The sequence below is a fragment of the Archocentrus centrarchus genome, chromosome 16 (genome assembly GCF_007364275.1).
Source record: "Archocentrus centrarchus isolate MPI-CPG fArcCen1 chromosome 16, fArcCen1, whole genome shotgun sequence".
Classification (NCBI taxonomy): domain Eukaryota; kingdom Metazoa; phylum Chordata; class Actinopteri; order Cichliformes; family Cichlidae; genus Archocentrus; species Archocentrus centrarchus.
Window position 1 is genome coordinate 2,726,105 of NC_044361.1, and position 17,980 is coordinate 2,744,084.

The following is a 17,980-nucleotide window of genomic DNA, read 5'->3' on the forward strand; positions in this document are numbered from 1 at the left end:
GCCCCACTGGGGGAAAAGAGAGCAGACGAGAGAGAGAAAACAAACACTGTTTCTTCCCCTCTGGCTAAGGACTTCCTGAATGTGTCACTCATCCCAGAACAAGAGTACACAAAGCCTCAACAAGAGACTTTGGTATTAGTCCCACTGCATGCAGGTGTGGACACGCAAACACTTTCACAGTTCCTTTTTTTTTTATTTTTAAACTCTATCACATATGAGAAATGCATCTGATAATACGAATCTTACTGAGTGTGCTCCTACTGCTGCAGTGCGCTAATGGAAGAACTGTCATCATCACCTATAGGATCATGTGGCATTTTTTTGAAAAAGAGAGCATAAATGTTTATTGAGCCCCGATGGCGCGTAAGCAGATCTGACCTCATCTGGGCAGATATTAAGCGTCTGCTCTCAGTGGGAGTACAGATGGAAAGTAGCTTCAGCTTGATCCGTAAATCACTAAATCTGCTCCGCTGAATCAAACAGCTGTTTGGTTTCTGTGCGCAATTAAAATCAGAGCTCCTCTAATAATCTGCTTGAGTGAAGCCGTATCGTACATGTGCAGAAGAGGGAAAGCAACTTCTTAGTTAAACCAACAAAGTTGTTTATGTAATATACTTGAAATATTTTCCATTTGTTCACCTCTGCAATCCACGATTTCAGGTGGAAATATTATATTTTACTCCTGATTTCACAGTAAACACAAGTATAGGCAAATAGAAAGAAAAATTTTCTTGTAGTCAAGGAACTTACTCGAATTCAGAACTTTTCTTTTTCTATTCGATATTTCCACCACTGTTTGTATAATCTGAAAACCATCTCTTCCCACCCAGCACACCACCTGCTGTGTGACACAAAGAAATCCGATCAGACCTGTGAGCTGGCAAACAGGCGCCTTTGTTGCACCTTTGAATCCAAACCTGCACCGGTGCTCAAAGTGCCACAAAGGGCCCGTATAGGCAGAACAAGAGCACCGTAGAACAGTACATGTAGGAACTTTCTACTTGTGTATGAACTTTTAAAACTGCTCCGCATTCTTCTGGTGATTAAGAAATCAGGAGCTCGCAACAGATCCTGAAAGAACATGAGACACGAGTGGAAACAAAGGCTCGCGAAAGAAAAGAGGAAGGTTGAAAGATTGAGATGGTGTGTGTTAGTGTGTCTGTGCAACAGAGTGCAAGACGTGATTACTTTGCGTTAATCTAGTATCAGCTTTCTACCATTTGGAGGCTTCCCAGTGTATTAGTCATTATCTGCAGACAAGTCTGTTAAATACAGATTAGACAGGGCGAGTAAAGGGACACAGTATTCCTGAACTTTCTCATGAAACTCTCCTCGCAGAAACAATCTGTCTTCCCATGGGTTATCTGGCCTTTTCTCTGTGATGTCCCACTTTTTTCACCCTTTATGTTTTTTTTCTCCCTCTTATCCAGCTGTGCTCCATATTTCAGGCCTTTCGTTTGAGCACATTTTGAATTAAGCGATTTCAAAAGTAGCAGCGGTGAGAAAAAAAAAAAAAAAAAAGGCTTTTTCTCCTTTTTTTTTTTTTTTCTCTCTTCTCTTCAGGAGTCATCGTATTTTTGTGATGACCTCACTGATTTGAGCTGGTGAGGCCGCATTTTTTTTCCTCATAATTACTTTCTACTTTCAAAAAGGAAAATCAATAGATCCATACGAGCGCACACATCCTGCTACAGTAAGTGCACCTCGGGTGAGTGCTCCATTTAAAAGGTAGCTCCTCACAGGCCAAAAATCTAATAATGCCTGTGCAGCCACATGTTATCACTGCATTACAAAAAAAGCTGTTTACAACTGTTACTGTTTACAAAGAGCAAAGGAAAGGTATTAACAGATAAATATAGAGAATAAGTATGAAGCAAAACAACCGCTGCAAAGATTGGGAGGTGTAATGGACACCTGAACATAAATTATATATTGTGTTCAGATTTCAGTCTGCTTCAGTTGTCAAAGCTAAACTGCAGTAAAAACATCAGTGATGAAGTAACAATCTTGGATTCAAAGATAATCAGTTTAATATCATAATACAGGTAAACGCAGAAATTTCAGAATTTCAAATTGACTTGTTTTCAGTAATTCTGCTTGAAAATATAATTGAAATAGTTGAGAAATATGTAAATAAATTAAATAATAATAAATTACATTTTAAAAATTCTCACCAGTAATGCAACTACATTTTGTTATGTTCATGTAGATAAACATTATTCCTAGCTGACAATATGACTCGGCCAAACTCCTGTAAGGTGCTAGACTCATTGTCGTAAAACAACAGGCTACACGGTTTCTGGTACATGAGGAGCAGAAATTACACACTGTGCCTTTAAGCCAGCATTTCAAACGCCGGCTTAAATGTACAGTGTGTAATTTCTGCCTCTGGGGAGCTTTCGATCAGAAGTATAACAAACAACATAATTTGTTTTTGTGACAAAGGACCCAGGACCGACTAGCAAAAAGCAAAAACAGGGACATATAAAAAACAATTCTATTTCTTTGTGTGCATGGAATTGAATTGAATTTAACTGAACTGAACTCAGCTGAATTCCTTTATTGTCACCGTACACAGTACAGCAAGATTCAATGTGCAGCTTGTGCAAAGAGCCACACGTGGCTCCGGACCCCTGCTCCAGGTCTCTGCGCCCGGCACAGCCTGCTGAGCAAACCCTGCTCAGTGTGTGCAGTCAAAGCTGTCATGAAGTTGTGGGACATATTTTCACTGTCTTTGTGGCAGATTGTTTCTGCAGACAAGACGTGTGTAGATGTCCAATGAGTGGGGTATGGAGGGCTTTATAGGAACCTTTAATATTTGTGTCCAGGGTGCTGTTAAAAATTCTGGACCAATCTGTGTCAGCGCTAGCTTAGCGTTAGCTTTAGGTAGAATACAGACCACTGATGACGACAACAGAAAACTCCCTCAGTCGGTTAAAATCTCTGCATTCGAGGATTACATTTTCCAAATCTGTGGAGCAGTAAGTCTCTATAGTAATTTGGTTTGTGCACCAGTCAGTATTTATGTAAACACAGAGCCCAGTGCCTTTACTCTTACCAGAGCTCACTGCAGTATCGGCTCTGTACGCTGACGGCTAGCTAGCGCCACACTCCATGCAGCTACTGAGCTAAAATATCATGCTTTTTCATAACAGCACAGCTACACTTACCCAGTTTAGAGTCGTGAAGTACATGTCATGTCCACAGTACATATTTGCTCCAAAGCCAAGATGTGTTACCAGATGCACAACCAAGAAAACAGTTTTACCAAGCATTTTACCAAAGTTTTTCTTTGGATATCGGCTGCTTTTTCACTTATTTTCACACTGCATGGTGTGTGGTGTGTCCTTAAAAAATCTGGGTAAACTGGACAAGTACCAGACCAAAGCAGTGGCAGGCCTAGACAATTATCTACAGCCAATGAATGATATCTGAAAGTCATGTCCTTAAGAAATCTGACAGAGTTCAGCAAAGACCTGACACAGGACCTGGGAGATGCAGCTGGCCCCTCAGCTGATCCATCTACTGTTCACCAAAGCCTCATCAGAAATGGTCTCAGTGGATGGGTGGCTGAGGTACGCCAAATTACACAAGGACTGGGCCGAAAATCAGTGGCAAAAGATCTCATGAAGTGACTGATCCAGTTCTTCTTTCAAACTGTCAACAGTGTGTGTCTACAGCATCTATAAAATATGGTGGAGGCTCTGTCATGGTTTGGGAAAGTTGCCAAAACTGATGGAATTATGAACACAGAAAAGAACTGATTTTGATCCAATGTGCAATACCAAATGGAAAGTATCTAATTTTGTGTCCAGGAACACAAACTCTTTAACAAGCTGCCATGAGAGCGCGTTGTGGGATCGTAGGAACTGTTTTTATTACTTTTTCCACTAAACATCTCTTTTGACTAAATTAGGAATCATGCTCCCAAAAGAAGATTTGTATTCAAATTTTAATTATTTGAGATCCATTCATATATTAGTCATATATTCAGGTTATATTGTTTAAACACCTTATCCGTGATCTTCTCCATTAGGTGAGTCCACTATGCATATATGCATATATGTAGCAATATGTGGTAAATTCAGTTGTGTTGCAACCTGGCGCTCTTCTGTGTGTTTGAAACAATGCAGGCAAATGAATTGCCACTGACCATTACACTGAATGAAAGTACAGATTTCTCTTGTTTTCATCATCTTTAAAATGTTACAAGTATGAAATGAAATTGGTCTACAAAAATGTTTGAAGTTAGCTTCAGGAGGGGTGTTATGGATGCAGACAGCGCTAATTAAGAACAAAGAAAAAATGTGAGCCAAACACAAAAGTGACCCAGTGAAAAATGGACAATGTGAAAAACAATTGGAAAGCTTTTGTTTAGTGATTCTATAAGAAGTCACTAATTAGAGAGAAACTTCACGTTTGCCTGCTTCTAAACAAATTGAACAGTTTTTCATATTAAGCTGACCAACTGCACTCACTCCAGATCTGACAGCAATTACTTCCAAATACAAGTCTGAAAAAGTAACTTTTGAACAGCATCTGTTTTCCTGTAATTAACACTGAACTACAGGGTTCCTTCCAGGAAACACCTTTGTGATTAGACTGGCACAGAAAATGAAGCCAAATCATTTGCAACATTTCTGCAGCCAAACTTTTGCTACCTTTAGACGCCACTCGCATGAAGTTTGCACCGCAGTCTTCCCACATCGTCCGTGCATCACGAAGCAGAATCAGTTTGTGAGAATTCCTCAAAGAAGGTACATTTCTAAAACTAAAGGGCCGGGACTGTTCAGCACATTGTGGATGGCGCCATTTCACACTGCTTCTGCACAGCTGGGATGAACACTAGTTTTCAGCATTTTCTACAGTAGGCTACATCATCTTCTGTGTCTGGGTTATAAATAAAAACAGATGTGAATGTTAACAAGGAGATGAGCTGTCCTTTGCAGACAAATTCCTCCAAGAGAAGTAACCTGCTCTCAGTTTTTATGAGTTTTGAACTTGGAGCTTAAAGACAGAGTTGCCTATAAATCATATAAAGATAAAACAGAATATGTTAACTCTCTGCAGAGTAAGTGCACAATAATCACAATAATCACGCATGCAGAGAGTCAGAGACGCATTATTAGAGCGCTACAAAAGGAGAAAATGTGTACTTTTATAAGAGAAATACGATGACATGATTGGAGATCAATGTAAACAGCTTCTATCTAAATGTTTGCATAAGAAAGCATTCATTACTGCACAGAAAGAAGCGGTCCTCTTCAGAGAAGCGTCAGCCACATTATACATACTCGTGCTTTATCAAACTCACATTAAAGCTTTAAAAGAATCCTCCTAATTAAATGTTTTATGCACAACTGTGTGAGAGAGCGTTTGATAAAACGACTCGGACAAAAGCTAAAAGCTCCTCATTGTAGCTTTGAAGCAGTAATAACAGCTTAAACAAGCGTGCTGACAAATCTGACAAAAACACAGTCTGTCTTCTCTGCCGCTGAGATCACAGGAGGCGTCCTTCGCTGTGACCTTAGCAGGAGTCAAACAGAAGCAGAAAACCAGCGAGTGAATCACATGACGCGAGGAGATAAGGATGAGACTCACTGTGTTGAATCCAGGGAAGAGGCTGACCGCTGAGGCTGTATCCAATGGAATAGGTAGAAACTGCTTCATGCTCAGCGAGGTCTGGACAGCAGGCAGGGCGGGACGCACCAACGCAGGCATGAGGCCATTTTGACATGTGTTACCTGCAGGAGGGAGAGCAAAGGCAACATGTTGAACTGCAGACAGCATCGGAGCGCTCAAGCCGAAACCTTGCAGCTTACGTCCGAATTAACCTTCAGGGTTTGTTTAGTCCAGGTCTACGATATCACTGTGGCATCACATCGTGTTTGTGTAAATCATTTAATCTAACACTTTAGCACCTCAGCCACCAAGACTGCCAAGGCCACACATCCCTCACACTGGCTCCAGAGCTTACAGCGTAATCTGACTTCTCTTAAATTAATGCCAGAAGTAAAAAGTATTTTTGGCTGCTTGTGAAATAGGTTGTAATTCATCTGATGGCATGGAAACCCCCCCAGACCTCCACTTGAGTTGGTTTTAATGTTTTAAAGCTGGAAAAACCTTGATACCCTTTGGGGGATTTCCATTATTTCAAAGTAATTTTTTTTAATCATTTTGTAGCAATGGTTTTATTATTGTAGTTCGAACTCATCATAATCTAATTTCCTCGCTCCAGTTTTGAGGATTTTCATGTTTTAACACTCAACTGTGATTACATTATTTCAACTCCAGGTCCAATTACAACCTTTTCTGGAACTTTTAATCACATCTCAACTTAGGAAGAATGTGAGAGTGTCCTGCTGATCTACGCTGAAGACCGAACGCGTTCCAACCTCCGGGCTGAAAAATGAAGCCAGTACAAAAGTGCTCAAAACTGCAGTTCCTCCGATGGCTGTTTGAGGCAAAAGGGAATCGATCCCTACAGACACCCATGTTAAAATGCCCGAGCACGTTCAGAGCCTGGTACTCTGTGGGTACCCTCACCCTTTATAATCATTGCACGGTGGGAGTTTGATTTCAGGTTTAAAGTTAGGACTGCAACCAGTCGTTATCTAATCACACTGAAATGAACGTCTCCGACACGTTTGTGGTGTTGGTGCCTTTTGGGGTATTTTAATGAAATTATCTGACAAATGTTTCCTGTGTTATACAGCCCATCCAACAGTTTGTTAATCTGTGGCTTTGACCATCTTTCATATATCATCAATAGTGGAGACTGAACATACGTCTGTCCATCCATCCATTCTATTCCACTTATCCAGGGCTGGGTCAAAGGGGCAGCATCTTAAGCAGAGATGCCCAGACCTCCCTCTCCCCAGCCACCTCCACCAGCTCATCCGGGGAGACCCCAAGGCGTTCCCAGGCCAGCCAAGAGATATAATCTCTCCAGCATGTCCTGGGTCTGCTCTGGGGCCTCCTCCCAGTAGAACACCTCACCCAAGAGGTGCCCAGGAGGCGTCCTAGTCAGATGCACAAGCCACCTCAACTGGCTCCTTTCAAGGTGGAGGAGCAGCGGCTCTACTCTGAGCCCCTCCCAAATGGCTGCACTCCTCACCCTCTCTCAAAGGGAGAGGCCAGCCACCCTTCGGGGGAAGTTCATTTCCGCTGCTTGTATTCGTGATCTCATTCTTTCGGTCACTGCCCAAAGTGACCATCGGTGAGGGTAGGGACCGGTAAATGGACAGCTTTGCTTTCACGCTCAGGTCCCTCTTCACCCCAACAGACCTCTTCTCCCGTCACTTGTGAACAAGACCCCGAGATACTTCAACACCTCCACCTGGGGCAGCAACTTGTCCCTGAGCCGGAGTGGGCACTCCACCCTTTTCCGTCTGAGGACCGTGGCCTCAGACTTAGAGGTGCTAATTCTCATGCCAGCCGCTTCACACTCCGCTGCGAATTATTGGACTGTGAGCTGGAGGCCACCACCTGATGAAGCCAACAGGACCGTATCATCCACAAAGAGCAGAGATGAGAGCTCATCTCTGCTCTTTGTGGATGATACGGCCACCAAGACTGAACAATTCTTAAAAAAAACAAAATAATTAAATAACATTTACAATTTCATTTCATCTGTTTAAAAATGTTTTACAACTTCTGTAGCATCAGTCGCTGTCTCACTTTGTTTGCATCAAAGGTCAACTTATGAAACTGTCAGTACGTGTCTCGGTGGTTTCTGCTCCTTGGATGCTTGGATCAGTGAACCACTGAATGGCATAACGTCACATGACTAACAGCCATGTCCTACAGCCTCGTGCACAGTTGCACCTGACTGGATGAATGCCTCTCATGCACTCTCTGTTCCTGGAATTCAAACTTAAACTTCCACCGTGGCTGTTTCACAAAGTGTCTCCAATCCTGCAAAATTTGCTCCTGAAATTATTCAACACAGGAAATAATCCGTGCTGATGCTGAGGTTTTCTGGGAGCTTCCTGAGGGAAGTTATGGTGGGCATTCCTGATTTGCATAACATTATGCAACTCTTTGTTCTGCTGTTAGAAATACAACACAACTGCATCACAGTTGCTCAGCTGGTTGCATAGGTAATAAGCTCAGCAAGGAAATGATGGTTCTTGTGGAAACATACCATTCGGTATAAAGGCTTGATATTTTAGCATGCCTGTTGATTCCAGAGTCAAGAATTTAGTCGTTTTATTGCATTTTGTATCATATCTACAATTCATCAATTATAATTATAACTTACATCATGATAAAAAGGTTCATTCAAACTAATTTACTTACTGTAATCTTGCAAAAGCAGCCGTTAATGTGTATGTTTATGTGATGTATTTCTTGGTCAAGAGAATACTGTGAATTGTTTCAATAATTCATTGGACTCATTCATTCTGCAGTCTTGTGAATTCACTGAATTTATTCCCTTGTTGTAATCACAATCAGACCCAAACTGTCCACCGAGAACGAGCTTTATATGCAGATAACCGCCGTGCGATTCTGCAATGATGTTTATCTCTCCAAAACAGATGCTCTCATTCTGAAATCGTCACCAGAAATAGCTGACGTGGAATGACTGCAGCAGGCGCAACGTTTCAATGATTCAATGGCAAGTGAGGCCTGGCCCACACATCTCTAGGAAAAACAAAAGTAAATATTTCATTTTTATTGTCATGCGAGCATGCCACGCCAGCAGAGTGCTTTTAAAACCACCAATTAGAAACAGCACAGGGCCGATTTCAGCACGGCCAGGATTGAAAGAGAAAGAGCAGAGAAAGCCGTCACAAGCTTCCAGAACATTAGGAATTGAAGAAGCTATTTCGTAAAGCTATAATGAGAACCAGAGGGATGATTTTTTTTTTTTTTTTTTTTTTTTTTTAAATCACTGCACATTTAACAACAGTGGAGCTCTGGGCCAGCGTGGCTCTAAAGCTCTGGCAGATACGATATCAAACCACCATCTTGAGACAAATAAAAACAAGATTTGCCACGTTTCAGTCCCCAGGCAGCGGTTAGGGGTAAATAAAATGCAAAAGTCATAAAGATGAGAGGGGAACAGGGGAAAAAACCCACAAGTTGTCTCCGCTTCTCCCACTCCGTCTTCCATCTTCTCCCTCCAGTCGCCGGAGCGCTGCCATCTGTTGGAAAAACAGCACATGCCGGCTCTCATGTGGAGGCACGTCCTAGTCCCAACTTTAACAGAGCATGCTCTTCTGCAGGGATCGTCCAACCGTGCCATCTCTCAACATGCCGGCCTGACGTCAGCCTGCAGGCTCGCCTCACCTCTCTCCCAGCCAAATCCTCCATTCATCAGCTCGACGCGCACAGTCAAAACAGCCCGTTCAAAGACGACGGGGATGATGTGTCGGATTAGTCTGCAGCGAGATGAGGAGTGACAAACTGAAAAGTGGATTTGTTTGATAGGGTCGTGTTTGGTTTGCTGAGTGATAGGATATGAAATCTGACATCCCACCATGGTGGAAGTCTGGGATTTTTTTTTTATACACAAGTAACTGATTTGTTCCACCACTGAACAGGAAATCACAATAAAGTCGTTATTTTATTGACACGGTAACTAGTGGAAAAAAAGCTGTTTTTATTTCAAGACACATAAAACATCTCCATTACTGGACTTACTTAAATGGGCACTTTTAGGGTGTTTTACTGCTCGAGATTTTTGGATTAATATTACTTTAATATGATTAACAGCTTTAATGTTTTTAACTGTAGCCTTTGCATGTATTTTTCATGCAGAGTTTTCCTGTTTTAACTTCTACTTAATTTTATTCAGTTTTATTTTTGGCAAGAATATGTCTTTTTGCTTGAATTCAATATTCTATTATTGTTATTAGTAGTAAAAGTCATCGTACAGCCACGTCTTAAAGTACGTACAGTTCAAACTATTAACCCATTAGGAAAGTGACAAACGAGGTCATAAACAGTTAAAAAGTGGAGTCATTTCCAGTGAGACTTTTACACAATCAGACGTCTCTTCATAACCAAAGGAGTCTCACACACGCACACACACACACACACACACACACACACACACCCTGCTCCAAACAGGGTTCAGTCTGTGGCTACTCTAACTAAATGCCTAACTGTGATATTGGTCACAGTCTCCCCTTAAAATGTTGGCATGATATCATGTCCTTATTAGGACTATAAGAAAATATGCAGCTTTTTGGATATTCACTCTCTGGGAAGTATTCGGTTCCCAAATTGAGGATTCCGATATTTGTTTTTGGAAACAGAAACCTTCTCAGCTTCTCCACCTGACATCCTTCTCATTCACCGCAGTGATAATCACACTTCAGTTCACCTATTTGCTGCTAACTTAGCACCTTTGTCACTTCAAAAGAGGCCAAACAACAACTCTAATGCTGCTCTGTGCAACATCCTGCTCTCCGGGCACAGGAACAGCGCTCCCCTCTCTCCCCGTCTGCTGTGTTCGTGAGGAGGAGCGAGCAGCAGAGCACCGAGTGAGACATAAAAGTAAGAGACCCCCTGCTGCTTTCTGAGAGCTCACTTTACATGTAAATGCAAAACGTCTTTAACTTGTGTGTACGGTGATTTGGGAGAATCAGACATGAGTACGTGTTGAATATCTTTCAATTTTACAGCAACTGATGCAATCATTGTGAGATATTCCTCATTGTGGTGCAATGTGAAAAGTCAAGGGATCACCACAGTCACTGGGAGTAATGCCTGTGAATACAAAAGTACATTAAATACTCTTAATTTGGACCATAGTGGTGGATCAATCTTCACCCATATTCCCACATTTATTGTAGATCGATGCAGCTACTATGGCTAATGATCTAAACATCTAGTAATTAGCTCTGTCCAATCAGTACAGCGGTGTAAAAGTCAAATTTCCTCCCTGGAGCATGAAGGAGGTCAGTAAAGGAGTAAATGAAAGTAAGTGGATTTAATGTGGTTGTGAATTTTTAGTCTTTCCTAAATCCTGGCCTGTCTGAGGTGTACAAAGGTAACTGCGATTCTTTTTTTAGTCTCCTGTGAAAGGTAACGCAACAATCGCAACCTGGCCAACATGCCCAAACACATGAGGACATTCCTGCATTCCTTCTTAAGCCCGATCATCTGTCACCACCAGCAAAGGGTCACAATATCAGGCAACCAGGAAGGTAAACTTTGACCCCCAACTCCTGAGCAGCATGCTGATTCATGACAGGAAAAGTCGGTTACAGCAGGCAGTAAGAACACAAATGGGATCAACTGTTCGAAGGTTTCAGTGTTTAACCTGTGATGACTGCTTCTAAATTGTGACTTTGTGAGTAAGTTCAGGTGACAGTGGCATCTATTTCACATCTATTTCACATCAAGACTCATTCAGGAGAGTCACTCTACTCTGGAAGGTCATGTGGTCACAGTCATTATAAGGCAGGACATTATAAAAAAGGAAGTTAAGTTCTCGTTGCTCTAGTCGTCTATTTTCTGTCAGGAGCATTCGCTGAAATCGTTACAGCTAAAGTAAACAAGCAAAAACCAACAAAATAACACAGTAAAGGTCACTGGAATAAGAAGCCCGGTTATATGTCAGGACAGTGGCCTCCAAACAATCTCTCCAGTACTGATCTGTTTACACAGTGAGGGAAGTCTCGGAGCTGAATGAAGACCTCTCTGTGAGCTTCTCGTGCCGGCGATGGCACCAAGTATGCCAGAGCTAAATGTAAGATTTATAAGTGGTTGCAGTTGCAAAACACTTGTTTATGAAATGTAACCACAAATTTGTACTTCATGCCACACAGAAAACTGCAGAGAGAGCTTACTGTGTCCCTGCGTCTCTCTCAGACAACAAAACCTGAAAACAAATGAATAAATCAAATATAATATAAAATAAGATGCAACCACAGCTGAAATTAAGTCTCAGCAAAGACAGGTTAACAGGAATAATGTACAGTACTTCTGTGTAATTCCAATTTAATCATATCAAAACTGGTTTCTTTACCCAACTATTTGTTCAGTGGATATTTGGTTTTCAGTTTTGGGATTCGTGTGCATTATTAAATTGCAGAAACTGTCTCGGTTTGTTCACCTGACATCGCTCCCGCTCTCAGCAGTGACGTAGCATGAGTTCATTTGTTGTTAATTTAGTATCTTTGTCACCAGCTGTAGCCACTCTTCATCCTTTGCAACATCTCTGATGCTTCTAACTTTGTCTGTGAGATCATTTTACACGTGAATCACAGTACGGCCCTTGGAGGCTTTTTCCATCCAAAGAGCGACTCAAACAAAATTTTGACTCGAGAAAGTGCTGCAACTTTCTTTGCTAATCTATATTTTAAAGGAACAGTAGCTCAAAATACAATGTCTAAATAGACAAGTTTCACCCACAGTGTTGAACTCGGAGAATTAGCACTTGACCCTGTTGAGCTCGATACAGTGTTTCTGTTTCACTTTGTTTACTTTACAGTTTGGATTCACTCGGTCTCATCAAAATCATTTCCAGCCACAGCAGGCAGTTGTGTTCTGCACAAAAGGCCGTGACAAACAAACTTCCTGTGGACCGAGTCAGCAGTTTCCACGGGAACGTAGCAGCTAAATAGCCCGAGATCTCCCTAACGAGCCGGTGGCGACCAAAGCTGAGCTAAAAGAAAAACAACATCCCAGCTAAAGCTGTCGTGTTTTCCTGTGTCACAGATGCAAAGCCAATGCTAATGATGCTCTGTGTCTGCCGGACATGTAAACACATTAGCATAATGCAGCTTTGATAACATTTTAATGTCAGCTGCAGGCATGCTTTAGGGGTTATTTTATTCAACGTAATTCTAATGAATCAAATTAGGCACAATCCAGTTGATACACATTCAACCTCGGGCTCTTGGAGAAGCTTTTTTTTGCCCGCTTTGCCCACAAGTGTAAAGATGCAGAGCTGAGATGAGATCTGACTTCTGGAAACATTTGAAAAAGATCAGAATAGATTAAAGTTTTTTTTGCTTATCCATTCTTTTTGAGACCGTGTTGCACCGCGCGGCGTATGAGATGTTAAGAGCAGCTCATTGAACAAGATGTGTGCGTGGCCACAGTTTCGCACTGTGCTTTAGACTCTGTCCTCTGCATTGCCCTTCCTGAAGGATTCCTGTATCTGGGGCTCGAGCTTTTTTTACTCCTGCGGCATTATGTCGAGAGAGGGAGAGAGTAAAAATGATGTCTGGAGGACGCCGACTGGCATTAATAATGAATCATCTTGTGCTTGCTCTCCTCCACCTTCTGCCTCCTCTTACTGTCCTGAACCTGGAAGCTCCTCCGATAAGATCTGCCCAGAGAGACCGACGGTCCACGCAGCCAGAGAGCCTCAAAATAAAAACGCTCGCTCTCGCACAGCCATCAATTTCTCTCAGCAAATATAAATCCAATTATTAGATAAATCTGAATTCCTCTAGAAACTCATTCATATGCTGATGACGTTCCAGATGTGATTAACACTTTTGTGTTTTCATGATTGTATTCTGTGACCCTTAACATGCTGTGAGATCAGCGTTTCCCTTCAAGCACGGAGCAGAACATCATTTCACCCCTATTAAAATGAACAAAGTGAGTACAAAGGGTAGATTTAGAGCATTCTTACTTTTTGAAAGCTACACGTTCACCCATTTTCCAATTAACCTTTAAAATCTCACCGGCATGTGGCATAAATTTGGCTTTCAGCTACATAACACATGCTACCTCTACTCCCGTCAGATTAGCATACTGTGGCTCTCTCTGTTGTCACGAGTGGGGCCCGCTAATAAACACAGCTGTCTGTGAATCGGCTCCAACAATCACTTCCCATGCACTCTGTAATCTGAGGTTAACCAAAAAGATGTTTATGTGAGGCTAAACGCCGACCGCAGTGGCAAACACACGGGATAGATATCCTCTGGGCCTCTGACTCAACAACGTTAATAGCTTGTATGATTGCAGCCCACACTCAGCACCTATTACCCCGCTCGGAGTTCATTTACTGATTTTGATGTATGAGAGATTAACGTTTGTTTCTGCTCTGTTTATTTTTATTCTTGCACTCCTGGAATCTTGTTTCAAAGAGGTCAAGACACCTGACATGATATTAATCACCTGAGCAGAAAACAAGCTCCAGTTAAACAGCAACAACGCAGAGCCGGAGCACAAACAGTGTTATTAATCTTTTAAGAGTTACCATCTATTTTCTCCATGCAGTGCACTCAGGATCGCATTCATAAATGCTAAACCGATGCACATCCAGTGCGCGGTGACCTTTACCCTTTCATTTGTTTTACACTGAGCACCGGAGATAAAATGCTTCTTAGCATTCTCCCCGATGAGACTGAAGACCAAACAAGCGTGACCTTCTAAAAAAAATTAATAAATAAAATAAAACCTCTCTGAACTCTTCTCAGCGTTTCCTCTTTCACTTCTTACGATTTTGGGTTAAACGAGCCCAAACTGGAAACCCACCCATCCAGCCAGACCTGCACTACCTTTATTTTCTCTTCGCCTTCCAGCAGCTTCACACCTGACCGACATCAACTGTGGATCTCAAAGAGCTCAAGCTGTCTCTGCACCTGACAGCTTATTCATTTATAAGCTCCCAGCTCTCCTTTCCTCCCTCCCTCCTCCTCCTCCTCCTCCTCCTCCTCTGTGTATGGCATAACAAGAGAAAATCCTTCTGATGCTTACAAGCCACGGTCTGTAACTTCAGATCACTTTAATCCCTTGAATAGAAAAAAAAGGCTTTCATTTAACAAATCACCCCCTTAGAACTCCGGATCCCTGTGTAATTATTCCTCCAATGTGACTGTAAGCCAGCCGTGAGAAGAGCACTTGACTCGAAGCTGCTCGCGCATTAAGTCTTCCAAAGCCTCCTTCAGCCTTCTCCATCAAAACTAATGGAAGAGGCCTTTCTTCAATTTCTCCAAAACTACATTGAATATCAAGTGGCGCCCATGGCTGGAGACTGCAGTCGTATTTAGATTCCTCCAGAGTGTCGCCTGGTTAAACATCCACAATGAAATCCAAAGCGTGAATTCTCAGCCACCCAGGTTTAAGTCCAGTAAACTCAAACGTGAGCGAAAGGAAGGAGTCTACCTGAGGAGCAGGTTCATTCAACATTTTTAGGAGCCTTCAGTGAGCAACTTCACGCTGTCGGCGAGCAGCTCCCAGATCCATCTTTTTCACTTTCCACAACAAGTTACAGGCAGACTGTGACACATTTACATTTAGGAGGGGAGGGAATGTGCACTTACACTCTGCTTCTGACTATATTAAACATTTAAAAACATACACACACTCATATACACAGAAAAAAGGGTTTCTTTTGTGTATAACTTCACGCTCTTTTCCTTCAATGGAAATCTGTGCTTTTCCTGCTCATGCTTTTAGTATTCACAACAAGAAAGATCACACAGATTTAGAGGAAAACCTTTGCACTGATTCACATACATACATACGATGTGGAGGTGGTCCATGTAAACACTCCACAGACACACATAAATGCAGACACTCACCAAAGAACATGCTGCTCTCCATAGCTCCTCAGGCTCGGGGGTTTGCTGTATTTCCTCTCTGGTGCCCTGCCAGTGTGTGGATGTCAGTGGACAGCAGCCTGGGCATGTCTCATACACTCCTCAGGGGTGTGTGTGTGTCTGCATGTGTGTTCAGTCTGACAGCAGCGTCAGTGGCCAGTCTGCATGCTGCACTCTGCACACCGCTGCTGCTCGTGGACCTCCGTATCTGCCTCTCTCTCTCTCTCTCCTCGTACTCGTCGTCCCTTGCCTCTTTCGTCCCCTCCCCTCCTCTTTAGCTCTTCCCTTCCCTCCTCCCCCTCCTCGTCTTCCTCCTCCTTCTCCTCTCTGGCCCCTCCACGAGCTGAATCCCTGCACTTCTGTCTTTTCTCTCTCCGAGGTGTGTATCTACATTTTCCAGCAATAGCTTCTCCTCCACCAATGCCTCTTCCTCTCTCTGTAGTTGTCTCATCTTTGTTTTATGTGTCAACCAAGCCTCTCCCTCTCCTGCGCTTTCTCACTTCTTGTTTTCCCCCGCTGTCACTGCTCTATTTGATCGTATTCTCCTCTCCATGCTTCCATCTCCAGCTCGCTTCTTTTCTTGTCACTTTACTCTGAATGTTCTCGTATCTCCCTTATTTCTTTCTCCTCCTTTTCGCTCTCATTGTTTCCGCCTCATCTTTCTCTATACTCCACACATTTACATGCACACAAAAAAAAAAAAATCAGGTTATGGGGGAGATGGAGCAGCACGTAGGCATCAAAGTCCTGGATGACATCTGACAGAAGCATTTCAGGCATTCAGGCATTAAGAAGAATTAATTTCCTTTAAAGCATCAGTGTGTGTGTGTTATATATATATATATATTTTTTTTTTTTTTTTAATATATTTTTTATGTTAACAGCAGAAAAATATTCCCCTCCATGCTCCAGGTCTTCTCAGCTCTCTTGCAGCCCATTGTTTTGGGTTGCTTTCACCTTGTTGTTCTCCTGGTGAACAAAGTAACTCCTCAGCAGAGCAACATGGGTCACAACATATAACCCAGATACCAACATCACAGCCAGAGGGATTTCCCATACCGTCCTGAAGGATCACATACAATAAGCTCAGTGGGAAATAAAAGTTTATCACTTACATGTTTGTTTTTGTTTTATTAGAATGAAGATGGCCCACTTTGATAATTCTTGAAGTGTAAAAAAACCACTCCACAGGCTTTAACGTCACTACCACTAAACTCCCGTCCGAGTATCTTCTCTTGAATGTAATCGCTTTAAAATTGATGCAGAAAGTATTTAGTGTGAATTTTATTTTCTGACATCTAAAGCTTGACATTCAAAAGTCCCACTGACAGCAGAAAATGCAAAAATGCTAATTAATATCCAAATTTTAGGACTCATTTGTGCTGCACTCTATAAGCATGTGGCCACAGCAAAGACAGCGGATCCCCACCTTTTCTATTCTATTAATGATGAAGCCACAGAGACCTGCTGAAGCACCGCTTTGATTTTAGCACTATTTCATTGTTTTTTTGGAGTCATAAGTGATCATATTTAGGTGGGAAGATGGAGTGCAGAGTTATCAAATAACACTAATAGACTTCATTAGCAAACTGCATCCATAAACTGTGTGGGTGCACACCGCAGACACAGATATCTGCTAATTAGTAATCAGCAACATACAAATGAAACGCTTTAATATTACTCACCAAGACTGATGCACAGATGTCTCGGGCAAGCTGTTAAAAGCACAGCGGGCCGTATTATTTATTATTAAAAATGCACCGACGCAAACAAAAAACCAACAAACCTGATCAAGAGCCCACGTCACTGATCCAGGTTAGCTGTGACGAAGTCCAGAAGGCAGCTAGCTCCGCCCACACCCCTAATGACGCAATTTAAACAGGTGAGTTAGAAAGAAAGGATGTCGCTATAGGAACCAAAACTGTTTTTGTATCCAGCTGTAATCATTTTTTTTTTCTCCTGCAAAGTCAGACGTTTTAATATGAAAGTCTATGAAGAATGATTCGGTGTTGGAGGCCAGCCTCAAAGGCAACATTTGTTTTCAACTTTATTTTCCAGCTGTTGAGTTGACACGTGATCTAAAGGAGCACGTGTTTGTTCAGTCACCACGTGCAGCAGGCAAGAGTTAAAATGTAACCAGGATTTTTTGTAAAATAAGAAAAAAAAAAAAGAAAATGTGAGGGGTCGTGGTTTAAACATCCAGATATTTTACTCAGGGTTCTTGTTGCCTCATAGGCTGCCAGGTGCTAGCATGTTCACCATGACAGCTGAATGAGGCGGTAACATGTTGATGCCATGTTTATAACTTGCTGTTTTGACCTCTGGGCACAAGAATGAACTATTGCAGGATCACCAGGAAGAGAAATGTGTTGCTGATGTAAAGCAGCAGAAAACATTATTTATTCTGACTTCCATTAATGTCAAATCTTATCAAATCAAAGAAAGCAGGAAGCGATTTCTTT

General features: G+C 42.1%; 1 protein-coding gene across 1 annotated transcript in view; it reads right to left on the reverse strand.

Annotated features, from left to right (window-relative positions):
• znf385d (zinc finger protein 385D) overlaps positions 1-15,736 on the reverse strand; it is a 95,662-nt gene extending 79,926 nt beyond the window's left edge. The window contains exons 1-2 of the mRNA XM_030748962.1: positions 15,501-15,736; positions 5,602-5,744 (exon numbers count right to left, since the gene is read on the reverse strand). Of these exons, the coding sequence (XP_030604822.1) occupies positions 5,602-5,744; positions 15,501-15,522 (165 nt within the window). The 5' untranslated portion in view covers positions 15,523-15,736. The remainder of the gene's footprint in view (positions 1-5,601; positions 5,745-15,500) is intronic.
• Positions 15,737-17,980: the final 2,244 nt, after the last annotated feature.